This window comes from Anolis sagrei, chromosome 5, assembly GCF_037176765.1.
Source record: "Anolis sagrei isolate rAnoSag1 chromosome 5, rAnoSag1.mat, whole genome shotgun sequence".
In the NCBI taxonomy this organism is placed as follows: Eukaryota; Metazoa; Chordata; class Lepidosauria; order Squamata; family Dactyloidae; genus Anolis; species Anolis sagrei.
Genome location: NC_090025.1, coordinates 124,235,967 through 124,253,426, shown reverse-complemented (window position 1 = coordinate 124,253,426; position 17,460 = coordinate 124,235,967). Strand labels below are relative to the sequence as shown.

The 17,460-nt window shown below is 38.5% G+C and overlaps 1 protein-coding gene across 3 annotated transcripts in view; it reads left to right on the top strand.

Annotated features, from left to right (window-relative positions):
- The window catches only part of IL17REL (interleukin 17 receptor E like), a 67,128-nt gene that overhangs the window by 39,586 nt on the left and 10,082 nt on the right, over window positions 1-17,460 (top strand). For all 3 annotated transcript variants that reach the window (XM_067469034.1, XM_067469033.1, XM_060779552.2), the window contains exons 6-14: window positions 35-79; window positions 1,839-1,978; window positions 3,071-3,142; window positions 4,287-4,341; window positions 5,584-5,747; window positions 6,931-6,975; window positions 7,881-7,938; window positions 14,151-14,296; window positions 16,226-16,291. In XM_067469034.1, coding sequence (XP_067325135.1) covers window positions 35-79; window positions 1,839-1,978; window positions 3,071-3,142; window positions 4,287-4,341; window positions 5,584-5,747; window positions 6,931-6,975; window positions 7,881-7,938; window positions 14,151-14,296; window positions 16,226-16,291 — 791 coding nt within the window. The remainder of the gene's footprint in view (window positions 1-34; window positions 80-1,838; window positions 1,979-3,070; window positions 3,143-4,286; window positions 4,342-5,583; window positions 5,748-6,930; window positions 6,976-7,880; window positions 7,939-14,150; window positions 14,297-16,225; window positions 16,292-17,460) is intronic.

Sequence of the window (17,460 nt, the reverse complement as noted above, 5' to 3'; positions counted from 1 at the left end):
GAAGAAAAAAAACATCCTGTTTTGTATTTTCCAGATTGCCAAAACAGTGATGTGGCAAGAAATATTCCAGACTGTTTTGGTAAGTAGTCTAAATTCTAAGCAGTACTTATAGAATGTGTCCACTGTTTCTGAATTCCACTCATCATGTGTTTATCTAAAATTTAAAACTAGCTCAAAATATGAAATAAGAAAACCATGGTTTGATAAACTGCTACAAACCAGATAAAAGCAGATAACATTTTGCTTAGTATGTGTTAAAATATACAGTATGCCTTCATGGGACTTGTAACCACAATTTTGCCTACCCACATATCACAAAATATGTCCCCTCTAGGAATTTTCTAAGTCCTCCAGGTGAATCATAGAATCATAGAATCAAAGAGTTGGAAGAGACCTCATGGGCCATCCAGTCCAACCCCCTGCCAAGAAGCAGGAATATTGCATTCAAATCACCCCTGACAAATGGCCATGCAGCCTCTGCTTAAAAGCTTCTAGAGAAGGAGCCTCCACCACACTCCGGGGCAGAGAGTTCCACTGCTGAACGGCTCTCACAGTCAGGAAGTTCTTCCTAATGTTCAGATGGAATCTCCTCTCTTGTAGTTTGAAGCCATTGTTCCGCGTCCTAGTCTCCAAGGAAGCAGAAAACAAGCTTGCTCCCTCCTCCCTGTGGCTTCCTCTCACAGGGTGAATCTATAGAAAAATTCTGCCAGATAATATTTTTATAAAGTTGTCCTGGAGGACCTAGGAAATTCACAGAGAAGCAACTTTTTTTCACATTTTCCTCCAAGTGGTAAAAGTCAGCAAAAATATCTCTAGCAGCATTCACTGGGGCCAGTCTGAAATGACTTTTGAAATGATTTATTTATGCATACAAGAATGCAATAAAAGATTAACATCTCGACATCAGTGAGACTTTAGTATACATAATTTGCATATTTTAGTTTCATCAAAATATTTAATCAGAAGTAACAAGCATTATATTATCCTTAAAATGCTAATTGAAATCCTGGGGAAGATTCTAGATGCTCTGTGAAATGTCGTGGTCTCATGGAGTAATGTTACAGTCATGGTGCTGTGTGAGGACACAATTCTCAACATGCATATTAGGGGATAACTACTGAGAAGATAAACACAGAACAGTGTTGTAAGCCAGTGCTATTCAAAGTGGTCATCTGCAAACTGGTTCCAATCCATGCACCGTTAATGCTATTCTGTGGTAAGTTTCCAGGAAACTATGCAAATAAAATCATATGTGACACAAACATGCTGTTGTCCTTTGCACACTGAGAGAAATGTGCCAGTCTGTCACACCTGATACCTTGCAAAGTCTTGTTGCAAATCCCTTTGCATATTCAGAAGTACCTTCAGAATATTATGTACTGAAATAGATGGTGACAACTGACTATATAATTCTGTTCATGTTTATATAGAAGTACATCTCTCTGTGTTCAATGGGATAAAATTGTAAATCACGGATCCTGAAAACATTCACACTGAATATAGAACTGCAAGTCTTTGGTTATAGGTTTTTGTGTGTGTATGTCAGGAGTGACTTGCAAGTCACTTCTGATGTTAGAGAATTGGCCGTCTACCAGGACGTTGCCCAGAGGATGCCCAGATGTTTGGTGTTTTACTATCCTTGTGTGAGGCTTCTCTCATGTCCCCACAAGGGGAGCTGGAGCAGACATAGGGAGCTCAACCAGGCACAAGGGTTTAACCCATTGCACCACCAGGGTGTCCTTTTGGTTATAGTGACTACATTAATAAAAAATCCTTGTTTCCAAGCAGATGTCTTTATTTATCCAATTTTGTTGTGGTTTCCCCCCACTTCATTTCAGTTCCCCAATTGGTTTATGAGGTGGACAGAATGCAAAAGACCATTTCAGTGAACATTTTGGAAGTTACTCAAGACATGGACTATTATGTTCGATTATGTCATCTGCGGTTTGTGTGTGAAGATGTGGGATCGGTCACCGTGGTAAGTTCCTTGCAGAAACTGATTGTGTTGCATGAAAATGGCCATATTGGCAGAACCCTGTTTAAAATAAAATAAAATAAAATATTATCTGTAAAATATGTACAGAGATTATGCTCCTCCTTTTCTCTTATTTCATTTTCTTTGGTCATGGGTATGAAACCAAGTTTTATGTAGGCATGTACATTTTTGGCTAGTGTCATATTTGAAGGAAGCAATGAGCAATGTTAGGAATTTCCATACTGTTATAAGAAAGTCTTTGAAAAGTCATTTTCAAAAACTATTTGCTGTTAGAGACTTAAATGCCTAAAATTCACACGTTGAAGAGGGGTTTTTTTTTGCATTAAAATCATTTTCTGTATAGGAAACAGTAACTTTTCTGCAGAAAATAACATTATGTGCTGAAATAATGTTATGTGGATAAATTGCTGTTTATTGCAGAGTACTGCTATTCTTTGCACCAAAAATCCACATCCAAATTTTGCACAGAATAAGTCCTGATCTGCAAAGATTTTCAAGTATTATCCTCATCAGGGTTCTTCTCCATCCAAGAGACATTTATTGATCATTTCCCAAACATTTTCAAATATTTTCCATCCCTAGTTTGATCTCAGTCAAGGACTACCAAGTTTCTGAACAGGAACACTTTCCATGTTATTGCTTTTTCATCCTTCCCTTCCCCAAAGGGACACATTCAAAAATATCAGATTACATTGGATCTGAATTTCTAGTCTGCAGTTGAGATTAATGTAAAATCCTGTGATAGTTGCATGAATTATTAACTTATGCAGCGAGGTGATGCCAACATAACTGCCTCCCCTATGGGTATACATGTCAACTTAGTCACCCAAGTTGACATGTATACCTATATATATGTTTCTTCCAAGTCATTCCAAGGGCATTGCTTAGCCCTTGAATGAATCTAAGATAGACATGGGTTTTTGAAATTATAAGTTCATAACGCTACAAAAACACTATGAAAGCAAAGTTCAAGCAATTATTTGGAGTCAGTCTGAAGCATTGAACTGTTTAAGAGCCTGTAAAGACACACAAAACTTGACATACCACATGCTGTTTTACAATTTACAATTTCAGATTACAGAAAAGGATTCGATAAAACCAGTTTCTTTCCACTATGATGAGCTACTGCCTTGTCTCTGTGTTGAGGTAATTGTTTCCATTGTGGTTCAGTTCATGACTTTACTCAAAGTGCAATAGTGCACTCAAGGGCTGTGCTTCTTGATGCAAAGGACAACATTTATGTTGAAATATTTCCAAAAGAGTGTTGAGTGCCTGATTTGGATCTTAGTACAAAAATGAACCCGAAATCATGAGTGATAATTATAAGGAATATTTGGAATGTCCTCCAGAAAAGTATGAGACTATGGGAAGTGAAGTACCTTTTGTCTGGAGAAAACATTGGGCAAATTAAGAATTTCATTGACCACTGATTAAAACTTTGAGTCAAAGTCTGGTTGGCATTGTATGATGAATCTGATAAAATCTTAGCCCATCTAATCTCCTTTACAAATGATTTATGCCTTATAGAACCTTTACTAAATTTCTATTTATAATTGGACTGTATAGGTTTTATTTGCATACTTGAGTATTTTAGAATTTTATTATATTTGTTAACACTTTTATATCCCTACTCTAATTAGTACTAACTAATGGGATTCAGGCCAGTTTTCTTGCATTTCCTCCTACCTTACATCTAGCACTGGAAGGACCAGATTTGATATACCACAGCTCCCTCCATGCTCAGCCTAGATGACAGTGTGAAAGCATTATTCTGAAAAAGGCTGATAGGAAGATCATCCTGGCTTTTTTCTTGACATGTCAGTAGAAATAAAATATTGGCACATTCAAGAAAGAGGGAACCTTGGGTGAGCTTCCAGTAGAAGCAGAACCATCAAAATATCTCAAAACCCCAATTTGCTCAACAAGGTACCAGATTCAGAAATTCCATTCAGAAGTGACTTCCTGTTGGTCAGTTTTGTAGTTCAGAAAGCTGGCTTAGAACATATTCTTAGAGTGGCATCCTCTGTGCTCTTCATGACTGGCCATCCCTTCTGTAGATATGACTGAACTACAACTTCTATCATTCCTGACTGTGAAATGTGCTACAAAAGACTGCTTTGAGTTGAAGTCCAACAACACCTGAAGTCTCCATCCCTGCTATGAAATGCTCCCTCCCCTTCCCATTAGCTTAGTATTTAGTGAAGATAGATTATGTTGATGATTCTTTATATGCAATTAGATTTTGAACTAACTGGACCTTAGAGTTAATTGCTTCATGTTTGAATTATAGGCATGGGCAGCAATTCCAGATGCACGGAGAATACGAGTGTGTCCATTTAAAAATGGTAAGTGAAGAATACCTCCTGCTTTTTAAACTTCTTGCATAGTATAGAGAAAGATTAATACAACAAGTTAGCACTGTTAATTTTTTTAAAAAAACCAAGGAGTATTACCCTACGTTCTATATTTTAATTTTGTGCAGACTCGTATGTCTAGATGTTGACATTAGAGGTCAAAAGTTCAGATCTGATCCTTCTATGAAAATAATTCTCAGTTCCCTTATGTGCCACTGGTCCTGAATTCTATTATTATAATATCATTCAAAGAACAGATGTTGTAATAATTTCCAAGATAAGTTCTCCCAAAGTTCAGAAATCTCAACTTTTGTATAATGCAACATACCACTAATTTGTTTCTGAAAACTGCTCGAATTCTTATAACATAAAGTTCTTTGACAGCTTAAAACAAACAAGCCTTAAAACAATTTAAATATGAATTAAACCATAAAGCCATACAATCAGAATCAAAAATAGCACAGACATTGTTTTATTGTTACTTTTCATTAAGTTGGCTTTGACATATGGTGTTGCTATGAATGGAAGGCCTACAAACTCATCAGTCATCAATTGCCCTGCTCAGGTCTTGCAAATTCAAGGTCATGGTTTCCTTGCTTGAATCAAGAATATGCAAGGTCAGGTTTAGCTGTGTTGATTTTCATTCTTGTTATTGTGGGCCATCTTGTTATGATTTGCCAATGCTTTCTTCTCAGGCTGAGGGAGCTTGCTTTGCCCAAGTTTACCCAGTAGACTTCCATTTCCAAGCAAGGATTGAAATCCTGTTCCAAAATCATAGTCCGATGCTCAAAACAATACCAATGTCTCTTTTATTCTTTTAGCACCAACCAATTCAGATCTTCATTAGTTTTGAACCTGTCCTACAGTAGACAGCAAAATTCGCTATGTATTCTATGTATGGAATGAATGGAGTATATCTTGATTTATGACAGAGGCAAACAATGTCTATTTCAATTTCCTTTATTTATGACGTCTGTTAAAAAAACACCAGGTGAAATTTATATCAGATTCTTCTTAAAATGTGTGTATGTGAGCATACGTGAGTGCATTATGATGTCTGGAAGTAGTGGCTGGGGTCTTGGTGTCAATCATTGTGAGGCCTATATTTGCTAAATTCATATTTTGTGTATACTCTTAAAAATAACAACTTGTGAAGTCTTATTAAGGCCCCAAACATTACATGATCTATAATTGTGTTTTTATATCTTCCTTATCTTCATATGTTGCTTTTAGATACTAAAGCCCTCTGGGACAATATAAATTATAATCCTGCCACACAATCACTGGTATGGGAAGCTGCCTGTCCCGTTGATGTTTCTGTCAGCCTTTGTCAGTTGATGGAGACAGACAATGAGTGTGTTGATCTAGAGAACACTTTCAAGACTGGTCTAGAGAAAGTAAGTACTCAAGATAATAGACAAATACTGGACTTAGCATTTGTTTTTGGACTTACTGTGCAAATGGCCTTGCTGACCAGATTTGGCCTTCACCGTTAACTGTCATTATAGCTGTCACTATTGGAATAGTCTTGAGCTTGAGTGATAGTTTCACCTTTTCCTTTCACATAATTTATTCCCATCCTCACACTATTTCCATTTTTCTTTGTCATGAAGATCTATTAATTTCAGCTCCTCTTTGTCAACTGATCCATCTAGCTCAGCTGATAAGAGAGAATCCGCCAGGGTCACCCATTTAGTGGCCAGAAGTTGAGTAGGAAATATCTTGGTTTCTTTCACACAGCATGTTTGTAATACTATAATTCCACTTTAACTATCATACTACCTTATCATAACGGCCAAGTGGAGTGTCCCACTTCTTCTGGTTTCTGGCGAGGAAAGAGGGTGCAGTGAGGTGAATCTGTCACCCTGCACAGCTCTCTCTCACAGTGCTTTCCTCATCATAGTTACCTCTCACAATGCTTTTACCTGGTTGAGGGCAAAGCCACAGGCAATGTCATCTGATGGCTGTGTGTGTGGCTGGGGCTCTAAGTGTCCCAGGAAGCTTATTTTGAGCCATGGGATGAGGTCCATGGTTCCATCTATGAAATCCTGGGATTTTCAGTTTAGGGATGAAGACTGAGAATTCTCTAGCTTTAATAATCTAGCTATTTTGGATTCCAGCTCCTGGCAGTTGGCCAAGCTAGTAAGGGCTTCTGGGAGTTGAAATGTCAAATATCTGGAAGACCAAATGTTAGGAACCATTTCTGTGGTGTCTTGCTCAACTACAGACCTCTGGGTTTCGTGCAATGTTGCCATGCAGTTAATGTGAAATTATAGTATTGCAACTGAAGTTTGAAAGGGAATCACATGGAAGCAGATCTTGGGTGGTCAGTTGAAGAAATGCCTTAATTGTAAAAGATGATAACTCCCAGCATTCCTTGCCAGTGACTATCTTCAGTAGGCCTGCTGTGAGTTGCCACCCTATAGAATTCTACCATACAATTACCATTCTTGTGTTACAGTTTGGTTGACTTCAAACTTTTAATGACAACTCTTTTAAAATCCCATGAAACATCACTGTGTGACATTTGGCACTTAAGTGATTGTCAATAGCTAATTATCTGATTTTTCCTTCAACCAGGTGAAATACTCTCAAGTTGATGCCAATCCAGGGCTTTGTATGAAGGTATACTATTTTTTTCTAATATAATTATCTTACTACATTTTGTTAAAGATATTGAAAAGAGAGATGACCTATTCATTGCAGCTGTCAAGCAGTAAATCTATTTTCCCTTCTCATTTCTCCATGTTTGTTATCAAAAAGGGTAAAAAGAGAGACATGAAAAAATAGCATATAGATGTGGCCCATGTAAATACAAAATGTATTCCACCTCAATTCCCTCTTTCCCTTCAGAGACTTTGTTAAACTAGTAGGACTGTCAGAATTAGTAAAGCATCAACAGATAGTTTGAAATACCGAAGAAGCTTTGATGTTGTCAATATTATAATGTATTAATCAAATGTAAATGATTAGGCTAAAGTAAGATTCCACTGTCAAATCCAAAAGTGGGAGTCCTAAAGACAGATTGGATTAACTCTAATTGAAAACAGAGAGCCTTATTTCTTAGTAAATCTGTAAGGATTGTACTGTGATTTGCCATTGGCTGTGGCTCAGGTCAACATCTTATGAATTCATTCATGTTTGGTTTTAATTTCAAGATTCTTAGTAGGAAATGCATCTGATAAACATGATATTAAAAGTATCTCTGCATTTTGATGGAAGTAGCATCACTTAGAGGGGGCTGAGAATTATTATTGTGAATAGAGTAGTTAATTTCCCTATTCCCTGCCTGCAGAATTCCTGGAGGAAGAGAAAACGTTAACAAACATGGGACCTTTTGCACTAGTTGATTCTATGTATTTCACTGCCATTCTGTCCAAGATACTGGACTGGCAGTCTTATAGAGATATAAAGTGTCACCTTGATTAAATTCTTATATCACTCCACTGTGAATAGAAATTAAGATTTTTTTAAAAAAAAGATTCACATTTTCTAACTAGGTTTTTTTTTTTTGTTGAAATCCTTTCTAGTTTACAACAGATCATGGTTCCTGGGTGAGATGTCCTTTTGCCCATGGAAATTTCCAAGGTAAAATGCAGTTTATACCTTCTTATCTCATGTATTTGATTAAATATCCCACCCTTTCTTACAGGAAAACTATCACCTCCCAAAACAACACCCTTAAAATCATGAAACTCATATATCCATAACTGATTTATTGAATCATAGAATATCACAATTCTTTGTCTGAGAACTGTGAACCTTTTTCTCTCTGGATATTGCTGGATTGCACATCTATTATTCCTTATCATGGTCTGTGCTAGCTGGAACTGATAGGAATTATAGTCCAATAACAGTTGAAAGGTGTTATATTGCCCATTTCTGCTGTAATATGTTTGAGTGTGAGTGTGTGTTTGTGTTCAAATTTAAAGATTGAAAGCACTATGAATGTATCTCCTAGATTGCAGTATTTCCTATGAGGTCACATGAAACTTTCTTCCTCCAAGAATAAAGCAGTGCTAATTTATAAAACAAGATATAGATAGTCCCCAAGTTATGAACAAGATAAGCTCTGTAGGTTTGTTCTTAAGCTGAATTTGTTTGTAAATTGGAACAAGCATATTTTTAAGTGTAACTCCAGCCAAATATCTTATCCTATCTATCTATCTATCTATCTATCTATCTATCTATCTATCTATCTATCTTTCCACCATCTCTCTCTCTCTCTCTAGCATAGGGAAGAGTTAACACCTCTGTGGTGTTTGCTTTGCTGTCTGCGCCCCTGTTTAGAAGATTTCACCTCACTGTCTGTCCCTGTGATCATTGGATTTTGAAAGAGAAAAAAAGCTTGTTGTGGAAATGAATTGGTTTTATTTCATGTTAAAAGTATTGTATAAATAAACAAGTATAAAACCGATAAAATAGAGTGAACACAAGCAGCTAAATAATTTCAGACCAAAAACGGGTAACAGCAACCGCATTGGGTTGTTGTAGGTTTTTTCGGGCGATATGTCCATGATTGACTTTACACAAACATTTTTTTTTCATTCACAATCATCATAAAGCAAATATGTCACTATCTCATTCATTCACGTGGGCTATTTTAGGGTATTTTGGATTTCAGATATGGGATGTATTATTAGTGCTTTTGCCCCACCCTCAAATACATTTTATTGCACTTGCAAGGAAGAAGAAAGAGAGAGAAACACACTCCTGATACAGAAGTGTTCCCAGTCCACACAGTGGGAATAATGCTGCCTCAAAACTGATGACAGCACCCCAGACAGCTTTCCAAGGCAATAATGTATTGCCATCAGGGCATCCAGAAGAGGGTGGAAGGATTGCAAGCCACTGCTGAATAGGTCTTCATAGCATTCCATTTTCAATAGCAAATTAAGAGGCATCAACTATGCTTACTTCTATGCACACTTAGCTTCCTCCCCCTCCTGGCGGATTGACCATTTTAGAGGAAAAGTGGGTTGGAAAAGAAAAAAGGGGAAGAAGAATTAAGAGGTAGCCATGGGAATGGGCATAATTAACACTAAACCAGTCCTGCGGTCTGTCCCATCACAATAATGAGAAAGGTCCAACATGCCTTCGAATGGAAGACCAAGTGAGGAGGCGGCTTCCCCTTTGCTTTTCTTCCTGAAGCCCTGCAACAACTCTTGTCCTGCAGAACTGGCTTTTGGGATTTGCAACTGGGCACCTTTCCCACAGAACAATCAGAGCAACCAGTAAAATAAATCAGTGTTAGTTTCCTAACCTCCCTGCATTGTGGTGGTAAGTTGCAGACCTTTTCTGAGGGAAAGAAGAAGTGCCTCAGTTCTCACCTTCCTCTTTGCTTCTTTCTTCTCCTTCTCCTCCAGTGGGAAAAACCACCAACTCCACATCTTTCCTTTCCCTTACTCATGAAGGAGAAACGTAACTTCAGCATGAAGTTGTAGTGGGGCCTTCAAGGTGAAGCTCAGTTTCTTCCTCATAAGCAAGGGAAAGGAATGGCAGAGAGTTGGCAGTTTTTCTTGATGGAGGAGAAGGAGATAAAGAACAGTGGTTGAGATAACAACTGAAAGATCTTGGTAGCAATTAAATTCACTTACAAGGAAATTGCTTTTATCTGATATTTTTAATGGTAGTGTTTTATTTCTGTGTTTTAATTGTAATTTTTGGGCTTGTCCCTTGTAAGCCACCCCGAGTCCCCTTGGGGAGATGGTTGGCGGGATATAAAATAAAGTTAATATATATTATATAATCATGGAAATTTCTTTAATGCCAAGTTACTACTACACAGCAAAGTTACAAATGTAGAAAACGTGGACAACTTTCAATTCAAAATCTCTAAAAGCCCTGCCCTCTCAACTCCCCTAAGTTCCTCTGTACAGCCTCCAGCTTTTCCAGTCTTAGCTGGTTTATTTTATCAGGTTCTTTCCCACACAGGGCTCCAGATGTTTTCATTCATTGACTTGGACTGTGAATTTATGGCATGGAGATGTTCTGTTGTTTTGAACACACCAGACATACATTAAAAAGTGTACCCACACAGAAAAACATGCAAGCAGGAAAATTAAAGATATATCATTGTGAACAGGAGTAGTGAACTATTTACGTTTCAAAGATACAGTAAATGAAATGTCTTGGTCATCTTCGGTGCTCAGACATTGCACCTACTCAGGATCAGGGAAATGTTTCCAGCATGCCAAGTATTGCAGGCTATCATGGTGATGTCTAGAATTCAGTATTTCCTTCAGTTCAAAATGCTGTTGCCGTTGATTGCACGTCTTCTTTACCGCCTCCCTCTTGCTCTAAAACACCGTATCTAATGTTAAATGTTAACATAACCTGGAGCCCAAGCTTCTGCCACCTACCAAAAAAAGAAAGGCCCCAAAGCCCTCAAAATTTCACCCTGCTCCCCTTTACTCCTGAGTCCAACAACCCCAGGCTATGTTTTCAACCATGACCAGTGCTTACAGCATCTTGACCACATCTATCAGTGGCATCCCCCTTTACCACAGGTTAGTTTGATACTTTGGTGTACAGAGAAAGAAAATGTGTAGAGATAGAACACTTTGCTGTTGGAGGGGGAAATAATGGGGTCCACTTGCTACTCTGCTGTAACTCTGTGTTTGACCTCCCCCTCTAAGGCAGATCATCCACAGGCCACACCAAATCCCCATGACGTCTACATACAACCCATGGCTCATATATTGTGCAAGCCTGTACTAAATAACACCAGTTCGACAGTGAGAGGGCAAGAAATGATATCTTCCTTTTAAAATGGACTTTAGTTATCGTCATATAGTCAGGCTGTATGACATCGGGATGTCACCTCATTTTCTAGACCAGGGGTCCTCAAACTACAGCCCTGGGGCCACATCCGGCCCGCCGAGGGCATTTATCCGGCCCGCTGAGGAGGAGGACTCCTTCTCAGTGGAATCAGTCTTGGCTCTGCTAACGCAGATCACCTTTCATTCTTTCTGTCTCCCCTCACGCTGCATGCCAAGTATGGTTGAATTCAATCATTGGGGAATTCAGAATGCTCTTTGATTGCAACTCCCACATGTCTGAGTGTATTTTAACCAAACTTCTCCAGTATTTTCTGTTGGTGCTGAAAAATAGAGTGCATCTACACTGCAGAATTAATGCAGTTTGACACCAGTTTTACTGCCATGGCATAATGCTATGGAATCCTGGGATTTAAAATTTTATAAGCTGTTTCACTTTTTTTTGCCAAAAGATCAAACTGGAGCTCCAGAATTCTATAACATTGAGTTAAAGTGATTCTTCATTTTAAATATTGTATTTGTTCCCATTTTGTTTTTTAATTTCAAAATAAGATATGTGCAATGTACATAGGAATTTGATCATAGTTTTTTTTTAAAAACCTATAGTTTGGCCCTCCAACCATCTGAGGGACAGTGAACTGGCCCCTTGTTTAAAAAGTTTGAGGACCCTTGTTCTAGACAATAGTTAAGTGATATTTTCATATACACTGAGGCCCTTTTCTTAAAACAAAAAAAAGATGAATACTGCATGAATGACATTTAAAGAATTATGATTTAGAATGGGATTGAGAAATCACTTTGGGGTTTATTAGAAGACAATTTTCATATTGATTTATTGCAGACACTGAGCATCTTTTTTCTGGAATCCATGGGACCCATTATAAATGGATATTGGAAACACAATCACAATTCAAGACTAATTTTTACAACAGCACTACAAACAATTACCAGATGTCCATTATCCAAAATGTACTGTGGATCAAATAGTGTGCTAGTACAGAACTTGATTCTAGGGCTCTTTTACATATGCTGCTCATTAGTATATTTTACTTAAGCGATCCCTTGTAGTCTGAGTATGTTCACCTTCCAAGTGTAATGTATTGCGGTGGGTATGTGGGTGACTGTAGAACCCTATTCTTGACCCTCATGTTCTTCCACAGTGAGGACATTGATTTCTAGGTAGAAGGCAGTCCTGGTCAGGTTTGGCTTGACGCTCCTTCCTCTTGGCATGTTTCTCCCTTTCTCCCTCCATTTGTGCCTCTTCAATTTCCACAGTGCTGCTGGTCACAGATGACCTCCAGCTAGAGTGCTCAAGGGCCAGGGCTTCCCAGTTCTTGGTTGTCTATGCCGCAGTTGTTAAGGCTAGCTTTAAAAACTAGTAAAAGTTAGTATAACAAGTTTAGATACAATGTGAATGTACTAAATAGAAAATATGTAATAGGTACAGATGCATAACTGAAATTCCACTATAAGAAATTTACTCTTTTGTCTCATTCTAAATATATTGTTGGTAATCTAGCTAATTTATTTGAAGTGAAAAAGACAGACTGGTATTTTTTTTTATCTCTGGCAACCACATATCCAGCTCTCTCCCATTTTCTGAGCTCAGATGGACCAATACAATAATTCACAAGGAGCAGGCATGAAGGGGGGGGGGGCTTGAGGGGCTTCAGCCCCCCCCCTGAAGTTCTCAGGGTGGTCTGCGAGAAGGCCTTACTGGTGCATTATTTAAACTGTTATGTTTATTCATATCATGATCTGATCACCATACTCAATATATCCCATATGCATGGGGGTATTGGGGTAATGATACAAAAGGTTTGATAGGGTAGACCCTCTTTCACTCAGACTCAGCCCCCCCCGAAACCCCTCCTGAAAAAAATTCACTCCCCCCCCGAAACGAAATCCTGGCTGCGGGCCTGACAAGGAGCTATATTACTTTTTTTGTTAGGAGAACTGAACATTGACACTCTTAAGCTTGGCATGAATGTTAAGCTGGCAAGGAAGGAGGAGTGGAGAAAGTTAAACGAATGGGAAAAAAGGAAGCGTGAAGAGTTGAGTGCTGAACTTTGATGCTGGAGATCAGGGGTCAAATCCCCAGTAAGCCATGAAATTCATCTTGGGCAAGTCATACTCTCTCAGCTTTAGAAGAAGGCAATGGCAAACCTCTTCTGAACAACCTTGGTAACAAAATCATGTAATAAGTTCATCTTAGGATTATCATTACTCGGAAAGTACTTGAAGCCCACTAGTTCTGATTACACACATAACATATTAATGATGGAAGGATAGCATTTGCTGCACTCATCATTTTATCAGTTCCGGCATGATATTTGCAACATGCTTTTACTGGTTATTTTTCAGTAAAAAGGAGCCCTCGGTGATGCAATGGGCTAAACCTTTGCATCGGCAGGACTGAAGACCGACAGGTTGCAGGTTCGAATCCGAGGAGAGTGCGGATGATCTCCCTCTATCTGCTCTAGCTTTCCATTACGGGGACATGAGAGGAGCCTCCCACAAGGATGATAAAACATCAAAACATCCGAGTGTCCCCTGGGCAATGTCCTTGCAGATGGCCAATTCTCTCACACTAGAACCAACTTGCAGTTTCTCAAGTCGCCCCTGACATGGAAAAAAAAAGTAAAAAGAAATTTGGAAGGGAAGCTACTGGAACTGTAAGGAGTTGGGGATGCAGATCTTTGAACACAAATGAGGCCCATGATACTCAGATGTGTGAAATTTGGGTTTAGAGCTGAAAGGTCTGTGCCCAAACTTTAGCTCTGATAAATACAACAGTTTTACAAAAGTATATCGTTTTAATCTCCTGTTTAAAACTAGTAATAATGATCTGCACTGTTGGAGGAATACATGATGAAATGTGGGAATTTGGTTACTAGTTTTGAGCTACAATGATAAACATGTCTATGAATTTTTTAAAAAATGAAAGCATAATAGAAAAATTGCCTATTGAAATAGAATCAGCTATCAATTGCACAAATCAATTTTCTCATCTTGTTTCAGCTTGGAAAATGAGACTTACTGTGATGGAAGATCACATTGAAGTTTCCTTCATGTCACACCCTGAGGCAAAGTTTTCAGTTCTTGTATGTCACAAGACTGAATCGTCTTCATGTAACTCTACTGGAATACATCAGCCAATTTCAGTGGTTTGTACAGCTTTTTATGTTGAAAATTTTACATTGGGGAAGGGAAATGTGAAGCGATGAAGGATTGATAGGGGTCTTCAGGAGCATGAAAGTGGGATCCTCAGGTGATTTGCTTCCTGCAGGCATCACTTTGCCTACTTCTCTATGTGTTGTTGGACTGCATCTTTCATTATTTAATTGCTGCACATCAACAATTTCACAGCAGAGCCTGGCTATAATCCCACACACCAGTTCCTTACTGGAGGAGGAGGAAGAACTACTGCTAAGCTTTGACCTTGACACTCTTCAGATTTAGATATATCCATATAGAGCAAAATGAAAATTCAGTGTGCCCTAGCTATTACTGGAAAATCCTGGTTTGTAGCAAATTAATTTAGTAGTGGATTTATTCTGCGCCTTCTTATCAGTCACGGGATAAATCCACTAAATAAGCCTGGTAAACTGTGGGAATCCCTCCCTCCCTCCCCCCAACCCCCAGACCCTTTTGAAAAGTTAAAAAACTTACCATGCCTGCAGTATACCCTCGGAACAGCTTTCCCAGCACATACAAATGATGTGCCAGGAGAGTGGGGGAGGGGGGGAGGAGGCCCTACCCCCGACTCTCCTGCCGTGTCATTTGTACGTGCTGGGAGAGCTGCTCCGAGGGTATACTGCAGGCCTGGTAAGTTTTTATTACTTTTCAAAATGGTCTGGGGGCTTGGGGGGGAGCAGGGGTAGGGCCTCCAGATGTTCTCTCGGGCTAGTCCTTGGGCTAGTTCTCTCGGGCACATACTTTCTGATGTGGGTATGGACAGGCCCCCAGGAAAATCCACGTTTTAAAACACGGATTCTCCTGGGATTAAAGGCCTATCTGGATCCAGCCTTAGTGGTGATGAACACTGGGAGTTGCAGTTCAACAATGACTGAAGGGCCACAGAATTGTCTGATTTGGTTTAAGTGGAGCTGCAGAATATATTGAGATCTCAGTTCACACTGTCTTAATTAAAAGTGTGATTTACTGCTATATTTGTATCAGTTATATAAATTAAAACAAAACAAAACGAAAAGCAGCCTTTTCAACTGTAGGAAGGAGAAAGTCAAAATAACAGTCAATCAAATCTTTCATAGAAGCTTTTGTGTCCTTTCATCTATCTTGGGAATCAACATGTAGTTTACCAAGGCCATTCGGCACCTGGGTTTTATTTAGATGTATTATTGGATTAGAACATCTGCTGTCTCAGCCATCATGGTGAAAAGAATAATAAGCATTACAATTCAATACATCTGGAGGACATCTGGTTGGCGAGGACTGGTCAACTTGTTGAGAACAAGTATTATTCAGTAAATGATCGGGTCAACATAGTCAATTAACAGCTTGTAGAAACTGCAATATTAGATTTAGACTATAGAAAAAGAATATATTTTGTGATTCAGTCCAAAGTAATCAATTAGTTTTCAAGTACATGGGAGCCGGGCTTTAGAGAACACTAAGAGATGAGATTGGTCTTGAACTATGTGCCCTAACTGAGTGGATGCTTCAACTGTATTTACTGTCTGGTAATCCATATGGTTCAAATAATAGCCATCTCAACATCTTATAATGAACAGTGCAGGTATAAACAGATGAATGTTAACAAAGGAATTGGCACAGCATCAGTAGCAGCTATCCAATCAACAAAACCAACATCCCATAGGAAATAGAGAATTGTACCTGCTTTTCATTGAGTTCTTTGCTTTATTCTCAGTGGAGACAACAGTGTTGAAGCTACTTTATGGCCATTCCATGAAAGGGAAATTTCCACTGACACAAATAATTGTTCTTTGTGAGACAGTAGAATGAATGTCATAGCCGAGAGAGAGAGAGAGAGAGAGAGAGAGAGAGAGGGAGATGAAATGTTCTGATACACCTGCTGTCTTGAGGCTGATTGTTTCTTATTTTGCCATTTCTAGGTCGGCCTAAAGTCAGTGTCTGTCAACATTTCGGAGAAAACATGTGGTTCCAACTTCTGCATTCAGGTATGTCTTCTTTCTTTCAGAGTTATCTTGTGGCAGAGTGCAAATAAAAACTAGCAGGGGAAGTCTTCCCTCTTCCTCCTTCCCTGTTGCTTGTGATTGTGGTATGGTAGGAATCTGCAAACAGCAGAATGGGTTGTTTAAATGTGATACCATCAACCCAAACAATGCCTTTCAAAGCTGTGGTACCAATCAGGTATGATTTAGTAAACAATCTATGAGTGCTAAACACCAGAAGCCTTTATAATCCCATCACCAAATGATTGCAAATACAATGATACATTGTTTGAAAGAGATAAAAAGGCAGTTTACAGCTGACAAAAAAGTTGAAGCTTAAGTTGACAGATGCTGAACAAGCCAGAGAACTTCAAAGAAAGCAAGTATCAGAATATAGAATATATGAATAGTAATTACATGTTTAATTGTCAAATTCTAGCAAGCACATCCATCATTGCAAGAAATCACCATAAGGCCGCTTCTTCACTGTCATATAAAATCCAGATTATCCGGGTTGAACTGGATTATATGGCAGTGTAGACCCATGTAATCCAAAGCAACTAATGTGGACTATCTGATTTGATCATCTGGATTATATGGAAGTGCAGAAGGGGCTTAAATTAATGCTTTCCCCTCTCTAATCATATGGAATGTGAACGATATTGTACTGCAAAGTGCAAGTCGATGAAATATCAACAGTGCAGATACACCCTATGTTTCTCTGGAGAGAATCCAAAGTGAAGTAAATGTTCTGAAAATAACAAGAGGTAGTCATTGATTTCAATCTGTCCTTTTCACAATGTTATTGATCTATTTATAATGTTCATGCATCTCTTCTTAGAGTTCAGTTCCATAAGTCTTTCTGTTTGTGCAGAGAACTGAAATCTTTTACACACTTACCTAAGAGTCCCAGGGAAGTTAATAAAAGTAATTTTGAAATCGATGTGACAGGCTTATGCTGTTTGTTTCTAAAGCACAAAAAGATCAGTCAAATTATTTGCAATGAAAACCAGTCCCAGAGAATACTGTTTCCTTGGATTTGTCGGAAACTATTGTATACTATTGAAACAAGACACAAAAGACCCGAGGCAAAATTATAAAGAAATTGTGAAATGGTCTAAACATTGCAGATTATTGTTCCTGACTCAAGTATAAATGTAATGCATCTAAACAGA